Source organism: Petaurus breviceps, unplaced genomic scaffold (assembly GCF_028583685.1).
Source record: "Petaurus breviceps papuanus isolate PSGF00001 unplaced genomic scaffold, PetGlider_PUasm1.0 90994, whole genome shotgun sequence".
Lineage (NCBI taxonomy): Eukaryota > Metazoa > Chordata > Mammalia > Diprotodontia > Petauridae > Petaurus > Petaurus breviceps.
Genome location: NW_027187393.1, coordinates 5,501,268 through 5,510,963, shown reverse-complemented (window position 1 = coordinate 5,510,963; position 9,696 = coordinate 5,501,268). Strand labels below are relative to the sequence as shown.

Sequence of the window (9,696 nt, the reverse complement as noted above, 5' to 3'; positions counted from 1 at the left end):
GGGAGGAGGAAGGAGGAAGGAGGAAGGAAGGGAGGGAGGAAGGAAGGGAGGAGGAAGGAGGAAGGAGGAAGGAAGGAAGGAAGAAGAAAGAGGGAGCACTAGACCTGGAGTTAGAAAGTTCAAGGGTTCACATCTTGTCTCTGACACCAGCTGTATGACCTGAGCAAGTCACTTTAAGCTCTATCTACCTTAGTTTTTTCATTTGTAAAATGGGGATAATAATAGCACCTACTTCCCAGGATTGTTGTGAGGATCAAATGAGATAAAATTTGTAAACTTTAAATCACTATGTAAATGCAAGAGTTGGGAGCCCAGTACAAGGATTACAGGTTCTGAATTTCTAGAACCCTACAGTAATGATTATTGCTGAGGTCAGTTATACAATAGTTTGCTTTACTCAAAAAGGTAAATACCCCCCCAAATCAGCAAAGCCCCAGGTCCTACTTGTAGGTACAGCCATAGAGCCCCAAACCAGAGGGAAAATGAGATGATAATAGGATGACTACATCTTCTTCATCAGAAGCTAGGGAACCAGGGAAGGATCTATGAAGGTAGGAGGGCCTAAAAAGAGTTTTTGAAAGAGGGTAGAGGGCTAAGGATGATGTATGGAGACTGTCCCCAGGATATGGGCAGCATGAAAAACAACATGGATGCATGGGGGGAATGAAAGGAGATAGGGATGATCAGGGGATGAAAGGTGTTTGGACCAAATTGGGGAAAGAAGAGAGGCAAATGGGAGGAAAAACCTTAAAAGTAAGGTCAAGAGATAATTATTAGGCCTGTGAGGCAGTGAACATGGTTGTGACAGGTAGGCATCAAGAGCAATGCCAGGGACAGAAAAGGCCCCAGGCAGCAGCTCTGAGTACCTGCTTCCACCTACCAGAATGGATGTGGGCATGCAGCTTGAGGTAGTGCTCCCTCCGGAAGAACTTCTTACATATCTGGCACTTAAACTTGCCCCCACTGCCGTGGGTGGGCAGATGACGTCGAAGGTACCGCTCGCAGGGGAACACCTGGGGAAGGAGGAGAGGAGGCAGCATCAAGGACCAAGCTCAGCAGGAACCCTTGCCTTCTCCACCCTCCAGCCCCATGAATTGGCTCTTGGCTAATTTAAGGAACATTCTCCTACCGGGGGAGTAAAGACTTCTATTCTGTAGCCTAAGAGATGAGGGCAGAAATCAGCTCTGACAACTGTAATTTCACTGCTTACCCTTTCTCCCCCACCCCTCTGCCCAGGGAAAGGCAAGAATGCAAACTGTAGAGAAAACACTGAAACCAATCAGTCAACATGTATTTGCTGAGTGACTACTATGTGCAAGGCCCTGTGATGGGTACAAAGATGAACAGGCATGGTGCCCACATTTGAAATGCTTTTTTTTTAAACATCACATTGTGAAGTTCTCTGTAAAATTACACCCAAGTGGAGGATGTCTTGGGGGAGAGGGGAATGCCCCGTGAGGCCCCCAAATATGTGCTTAATTCTATTAGCATTTCCTCCCACCCAGAGGGGTTTCCCCCTCCCCTCAGGGCTCCAGGGCAGAGTCTGCTGGAAAAACTGGGCCAAACCAATCCAGGGCAGCTGACCTGACCACCTACTCCAGCTCCCCCCAGAGTCCCCACCCTGTGGCCTTGGGGACCGAGGCAAAGACACAGAAGAGCTACTAACCAGAGCGGGGGCTCCAATTCCCCTCCTGAGCTACCTCTGTACAAAGCGGTCAATCCTTGAGATTGGCCCTGCCCCCACGGCGAGCCTCTCACTTCCTTATCTATAAACAGAGGAGTAAGTTGCTAAATTTTAGTTTGGAGTTTTTATGTTCTTTGTGGGGGCAAGGGGGAATGATCAAGTAAGCTACGAGAACCCCCATCTGTCCCTTGATTCTCCATGACCCTAAGCCCTCAGGGAGAAGAGGGGAGCAAGGTAATTGGTTGACAAGTCTCAATCAAAAAAACCCCACATACTGCCAAGCTGAGACAGCCAGAGTTGGGGCAGGGGTACAAGGAAGAGGCTGCAGCAGCAGATCTGCCTCTGCCTAGACCAAATGCCCTGGGTCATAAAGATCAAGGGGATTACTTTTAGCAACCAAGCCCTAACTCACTCCAACTTAGTATGTCTCAGAATCACTACTGGGGTAAGAGACAGTAAGAGCCCATGAGCCCTTCAGTCCTTGCGGTGGGCAATTTAGGGTCTGGCAGAGCTTGGGCCCAAAGCCATCCATTACAAATGTTACAGAGATACTTGGGGACAGAGCTGAATTCTTTAGTAGTAAAGGAATGAGTGTTGTCATCTCACCTGAGACACCCCAGAGGACCTCCCAGTACGTACTGAGGTAGGAAGGGAGAAGAAAAAAAGGAAGGAAATCCCAGTTTCTGGACCACCCACTCTATCTAGGCTCCTTCTGGGGGGAAACAAGCACTCACCTTCTGGCAGTGTGGACAGGGAAAGTTGTGAGTTGCTGTCTGGAGGTGATGCTCCAGGGCTTCAGGGGTAGAGTATTTATTGACACATTTGACACACCTGAATGGGAAGGAGTAAGGAGAGTTGAAGTATTAGAGACTGGACTCTCCAGGACAGGCAGTCAAAGCTCAAGTCAGATCACTTGCTTTTTGCTGTCCCAGAAACCTGTCTAGGGAACAGCAGCACCTGAGGAATGAAGGAAAAGGATGCTCGGCCAACAAGGATTCCTGCTGACTTGTCTGTCATTCAGCCTAGTAATCACCCTCTCTGACTAACCACATTTTCCCAATTGGCTGTGCCTAAATCTTTCAAGTTCCTTTCTCATTTCTTCAATCAATTAGCACAATTCTTTCTGAGCCATGGTGTAGACTCTCTTTTGAGTCTCTCAGGCATTCTAATAGGCCTTCCAAAAAGTGGTTTTCAAATACCTCCTGCCAGCTAATCACTTTGATGGTGAAAGAAAAAAAGACCATCAACCCATGTGTTCCCACTTGTCACAGAAAAAAATAACCAGAACAAATGGAAAAATGGTTGAATTTTTTATAAGATACAGTAAAGGGAGGCTTAGGTGATGAATTATATGTCAAGATGCCATGATTTTTGTCAGTACAGAAAGTTCCTCCACCAATAGCAGCTCATCTATAACTGAGTCTTTCAGGTCTCAGCTTAGGTACCACTTTTTTCATATAGACTTTCCTGTTCCCCCAGTGGCTGGTGTTTTCCTCTCCAATTATCTGGTATCTATTTTGTATCTACCTCTGTATTTAAATGTTGTCTCTCCTGGCTAAACTGTAAACACCTACAGGAGAAGAAGGCTTCATTTGTGTCTTTTAACTCTAAGCCCCTAATAAGGTTTCTGGCATCTACGAGCCTAATAAATATCTGTTGGTTGGTTCATAGGTGAGTCTTAGGAGCTGCCAAAGGCTCAAAGAGGATAAGTCACTTAGCCCTGCCACAAAGCTAGGATCATGGGCAGGATCTGAACCCAGGTGTGACTCCACTTCTAGCACTCTATCCAACAGACTATGTTGCTTCTCAGTGAGAATTAATGTCATAAACTAATGCAGATGCTGTCAGATTGCAAATATTAATATTACAAAAGACCCACCCCCAGACCCCTGGAGGACACTTACAGACTACAGTTTGAGAACCACTGCCTTAATCTGAAGGAGGGAAAAGTGGAGGGGAGAGAGAGAAAGAGACGAAGAAGAGGTGGAGAAAAGGGAGAGGAGAAGAGAGGAGGGGAGAGGAGAGGAGAGAAGAGGAGAGTGGGGGAGAGGAAAGGAGAGAGAGGAAGAGAGAGAGAGAGAGAGAGAGGAGGGAAAGAGGGAGAGAGGAGAGAGAGAGAAAGAGAGAGAGAGAGAAGGGGAGGAGAGGAGGGGAGAGGAGAAGAGAGGAGAAAACTGTGTGTATGTGCAACCACATATTTGTGAGTGAGACAGAAACTGCCCTCTACCCTAAATGCTTACAAAACCTCCTTTAGTAAGGTCAAGTGGGAACCACAGCAAGATCTTCAGCAAACAGAAAGGTGTGATTCTTGAGTTAATTAGTGCTCATCTCCCAGGTATTAGACACAATACAAAGAACTCATGCCTGCTTTCTAAGCAGACTGTACCACCTCTCCTCATCTCCTAAGCACAAATATCTCCACAGGGGAAACATTTTTTTGTTTCTGACGGTGCCAGTTGGTGCCTCACATCCTGCATTCCCCTTAGCCGGATGAGAAGAGTCTGCATTTTTCAACAGCAAAGAGAAAAGTTTACACGTTTCCAGTTGCTACTTCCTAAGGTTTAACTGCTTTCCAAAACAAGGATCATTGTGGGGGATGCAGGAAGGGCATTCAGCCCCTGAATTATACTTCCTCTCCCACACTCCTCTTTTCCAAGCTCTTTCTGAAATCTGTTCAAACCATCTGGTCCCAAGATGCCTCCTAACCTTTGGGGGCTCTGACCCTGTTGAAGAGCCAGATCGGAAATCTTTTGGACTCTGGCTGGAGAGGTCTGGTTGCCTAGGATACCAAGAGGTGGGAGTGGAGCTCTCTGCTAAAAGGAGGGGTGTTTTCCTCCTAAAAGTATAGACTTTTAATCAAAACGGGCTTTCTTCCAAACATACTTGGACACAAAACCTAAAATGGACTAAGGTCTCTATGGTTCCAAAAAGAGAAGGCCAAAAGATGTTTATAGTGAGGAATCAAAACTCAGGAGCATGTCCTGGGGTTCAGATCACTTTCCAAAGATGAAGGGGAACAGTCTTAAAAATTCAGGTTTCACATTTAGAAACCTGAACTTTCACAGGTCTCAAAAAATAACTTTGGATATCCACATAAATCCTGCACATTATGAAAAGCTGTGGGGGCTGAGTGACAATAATGCATTCCTTGGGAGATGATTTGGGTTCATCTCACCTCTGCTACTTATCAGCTGTGTGACCATGGGCTGGTCATGTCCCCTAATCTATGTTTCAGTTTCCTCATCTGTAAAATAGGGATATTTGCAATCTCTTTCTGACACAGTTATTATGAAGGATAGGCTTTAAAAACTTTAAATAGAGGTTGTTATTATTATTGATGAAAAAAGTTGGTTTGGGGCAAATGACATATTAAATGTTGAAAAGAAAAAAGGCCTTAGACATGGATGTTGGACGTCAATTAACCAACTAACCACCTTGTCCCGTCTGTCAGCCCCCACAGCTGTAAACATGAACCAGATGCTGCTAAATGACCTACATTTTGTTCCTTAGCTCCTGGTGCCCTCCCCTCCCACCCCAGCCTCATCCATTACTGTCAGAGCCCTGGTCCTTTCTAGATGTCTACCATGCTGTGAGAACACAAATATTTAGAAACTTGCATATTCACTAGTCCCAACATAGCCCATGGATGGCCACACTAATACTGACAAGAAGAAAATATATCTATGTGCTCAGACTCCTGGCACCTCTTTAAAGGTCTGCACAGATTCTGAGTGTCACAAAAACTCAGTCCTGCCTGCTCGGGGACCCTGCAGTAGGCAAAAGTGGCCCCTGCCTGGAGATGCCCTGACATTACTTGTAGACTGTGACATCCTTCTTGGGGCTGTGCTGAGGCAGGAGGCTGTGGGAGTACTGGTGCACACCCAGCTCATACAGGGAGGGGAAGTCCTTGCTGCACAGGTGACATCGGTAGCTCAGCTCCTCTTGGTGACTCTTGATGTGCTCCAGGAACATGTCGAGTTTCTGGAACGTCTGGGCGCAGCTCTTTACAACACACTTGTATACCTGGAGAGAGGCCCCAGGCAGTGGGGAGAAAGGGGTAAGCAGTGGGGAGGGGTTACCTGCCCCTTCCACTCCCTGCTGTCAGGTTAGTTGTGGCTCAGGACCAAGACAAATAGTGTCTATTCCCTCCTGCAAGGACAGTGCTGTGGACAGGAGGCCCAGTTGAAGATAAACCTGCTTGGAGTGAGCCCTGAGCCAGATGCATTCATTCCCACAGGCTGCCGTTCTCCTGGGGTTGACTCAGGGGCCTTCTTCTCCTGCTGAGGCTTATGGCCCTCTATGGTAAGTCAGCAGGCAGTGCAATTTGGCAAGGGCCACATTCACCCCATGTCTCTGGTTGGGCTTCCCCTTTCCAGATAATCTCAAGGCTACTGGTATCAAAAGAGGGTGTTCAGTTCCTTACCCAGGCAGGACTCGGGGAAAGGGTGAGGATAGAGTACACCACCAGCTGCCTACCTGCTCATTCTTATGCTGGGTCATGTGTGACTTGAGCTGGAAGTACGTACTGAACTTGTTTGGACAGAACTGACACTGGTAAGAGCTATCGATGAGGACCACCTGTTTGGCTTCCAATTTTCCTGCCTCACTTTCATCAGTTGAAGGTAAGACCTGAGGCTGGGGAGCAGTCCTGGGGGGCTGGCTGAGCCCTGCAGAAAAGGACAGAGGAGATGAAGCGGAACAATGGATGGGAAAGAGCTCAATCAATCAACATTTACTGAGTACTGGCAATGTGCTTGGTGTGATGCTAGGCACTCTGGGAGATAAAAAAGAAAAATGAGTCTCTTCCCTCAGGGAGACAACATTCACATGAAGCATTTAAATAACCGTACCAGGCATTAAACCTAAATTTACCATGCAACCCTTAGAGAGGAGGGGACTGGACAGGAAGAGCTGCATCCTGCCTGCCAACAAAACAGTCTTAGCCACCAGGAGGCTTGAGGATACTTGAGACCAAGGTCTCCACCAGCCCCAGGGACCAGAAAGGAATGCTCCACCAAAGAGGAACAATGCATCTGTCTTGGGGAACACAGGACAGCACTTTTCTGGCTGTTCTCGACACAGAGCACTAACGTCCCTGGCAGAGTGAAGTGGAACAGCCCAAAGGCGTGAGGACTTCTCTAGGGCTGCCCCCTTAAGCCCTGATGCCTGACCTGCCCCAATACCCAGTCCTGTAGCTCCTCAGCTTCACACCTGGGTCCTCCTCGTTCTCTTGCTGGCTGGGGTTCAGGGCCATGACCTGAACAGTAACTGAGTTCCGGGAGATGGTGCACCCATGCCCTGAGGGCCACACCTTGTGGGTCTGCATGTGTTTTTTGACATTTGACTTCTGTGCAAAGGCCCGGCCACAGACGATACATTGGAAGGGTTTCTCCCCCGTGTGGCTAGAAGGAAAGAGAAGTCAATCGTCCAACCCTTCACCTAAGAGAGGGATACTGGTTACCGTCAGGAGCCAGGAGAGCTCAGGTCATACTCCTGGAAAGACCCCATGGACTCAGGCAGAGAAAACCACCACCCTGGCTGCCTGTACCCACCATACAAGGGCCCTGGAGGGGCTGAAGCAAAAGGAAGGGTGCTTATTTGCTCTGGAGACACTGCCATTTTCCCCCAGTGCTCCAGGCAACAGAGAAAAAGATAGCAAGGCCCTGCCATGATCAGCACTCCCTGAACAGAGTGGGGAAGCTGGGGGCAGCTGCGGCCGGCCAGTCCAAGGTGGGCAGAAGATCTGGTGCTCTCCTCAGAGATGATACCTGACCTGCCCTTCCCAGGTACCTTCGGATGTGTTGCTGCAGGTCAAAGTTCTTGGTGAATGTCTTGTTGCAATAGGTACACTTGAGTTTCTGGCACTTGGGTTTCCCTGCAACAGAGACCAAAATGAGAGCAGGGAGAGAAATTAGTAGGAATTAGAACAGGAGGGAAGTAGAGAGAAGGGCTTTACTCATAGTTCACCTCCATGGCAGCTGCTGCACGAGCTGAGGCATCATGCATGACAAAGCAAAGGCACATATTTCATCCCCCTCTGAGGCTGTAGGGATCCCGGCCCCGAAGGCCTACCTGGCAAAGCCTCTGAAAAGCATCCTGCTCCTCTTCCCATTCAATTTCTGACACCTGAACCTATTGCTCTCCCACAGGAAAGACCCCAAAGGGAGGACCCTCTGTGGGCAGTCTGGTGAAATCAACGGGCCTCTTCATAGAATGACGTTTTTCAATGGATGGGATTACAAGGAGACCCATTATATTGAAATACAACTATCAAAATATATTTTTAAGAAAAACATAACTACATGGACCCTAGGCTAAGAGCCCCTACCCTAGGGCCACCTCAGGTGTGTCCTGCATGAGAGTTTTAGCCAAAAAAGAGAAACTGCTTGGGTAGCTCACATACCAGAAGCAGAAACAGGGGACCAACAGGAACCATCTGCCCAGCCCCTTCCATGTGACGAAAGGTCCTTAGGGCAGGGACTGTGGTTGCCTTTCTTTCGATCCCAAGTGCCTGGGATAGTAAATGCTTAATAAATGTTTATTGTCTGGCTGTCTGATCACTACCAATGTGTAATTCCCAGCTCTGAGGTGTTGGGCTTATAATGGAAGCTGAATATAATTAATTATGTCATTAAATTCATGCAGTCCACAAGACTTCTGATCACATGGCCCACTACTGAAAAACCTAGATGCTCCTAAACTACAAGGGTAGCCCCAGCAATCAAGCAGTTTGCTCAATAATGTCAGGATGTTTGGCCACTGGCCAAGGAAAAGGGACCTGAACCCTACCTTCTTGGAGCCCGCCATCACTTTTGGGGCGCCGGGTCTTCAGCGTGGAGGGGGAATTGAAAGCAGCCACATTACCACTGGCGGTGTTGGTCAAGGGGGCAGGTGGAGTTGGTCCTTTGGGTTTGAAGCCCTGTTTCCCAGGGCTATACACAGGGGGGCTGGGATACACAGGACTCTCCACACACTGGTTTGGGACCTGAAAGCACAAAGTTATCAAGGACAGTCACCTGAACTAAGCAGGGAGAGTTCTAAATTTATAAATGTTAGTGCCAGGTGGGCCCTTAGCAACTTTACTGAGTGCCTGTCCTTCTCTGGATCTCACACACCCTCTCCTCTGGAAAATTCAGGGAGGCAGATGAGAAGATCAACAAGGTACCTTCCAGCTCTAAAGTCCTCTGTTTATGAGATGTCTAAAACAAACTCTTTACAGAGGCTCACAAAGGGGAAATAATTTATCTGCTGAAAGCCCCAAAGTAAGCTAGGGGACCAAGCCCTGGCATCCCCAGCGCAAAACTTCCCACTTTATGCTTCTGTGTTAATTATCCCTGATCTCTAAGTGTCCTCTCTTCCTCTGCATTTTCTCCCAGTGCCCAGCACATAACTCAAAGCACAAAATGACGATGTAAAATGCTTTCTCCTACTTGACCTGCCTCGCCCCTGCCTGAATGAATTCCTCCTACCTAATAATCCCAAGGGATGTTCAGTCAGATCACCCCTCCCTCACAGATCTCAAATGACAACTCCATCTTATGTCTCCAACTCAGCACACCGGCCCCTGGATGGCCCACAGGAAAGGCAGGTGTGAGCTTCAAAAAACAGTAAATTAACATCCAAGAGGCAGCAGCAATCTATTAGACAAGCCTGGGAAGCCAAATGTGCCCTGTGAGCCACCCACCCCCAAGAGGCTCTTTAGCCCAACCCTTCTCATTTTACAGAGAAGGAAATTGAGGCTCTCAGTGGGAAAGTGACTTGCTTTCTCTGGTCACACAGGCCGGAGGCACCTTTTGAACACAGGCCTTGGGACTCCAGGGCCAGTGCTTATTCCATCCTGCCAAACAGAGGCTAGAGACTCTTTAAGAATCTCGTCTTCAGGGGCGGCTAGGTGGCTCAATGAATAGAGCACCAGTCCTGGAGTCAAGAAGACCTGGGTTCAGATCCGGCCTCAGATACTTAATACACACACACACACACACACACACACACACACACACACACACACACAC

The 9,696-nt window shown here is 48.1% G+C and overlaps 1 protein-coding gene and 1 long non-coding RNA gene across 2 annotated transcripts in view; one reads left to right on the top strand and one right to left on the bottom strand.

Annotated features, from left to right (window-relative positions):
- The window catches only part of ZNF341 (zinc finger protein 341), a 42,155-nt gene that overhangs the window by 4,430 nt on the left and 28,029 nt on the right, over window positions 1–9,696 (bottom strand). The window contains 7 exon segments of the mRNA XM_069077648.1: window positions 881–1,013; window positions 2,419–2,515; window positions 5,499–5,707; window positions 6,161–6,351; window positions 6,896–7,086; window positions 7,475–7,559; window positions 8,474–8,669. Coding sequence (XP_068933749.1) covers window positions 881–1,013; window positions 2,419–2,515; window positions 5,499–5,707; window positions 6,161–6,351; window positions 6,896–7,086; window positions 7,475–7,559; window positions 8,474–8,669 — 1,102 coding nt within the window.
- LOC138153512 (uncharacterized) overlaps window positions 1–9,696 on the top strand; it is a 35,923-nt gene that overhangs the window by 23,284 nt on the left and 2,943 nt on the right. The gene's annotated exons all lie outside the window — the stretch shown is intronic.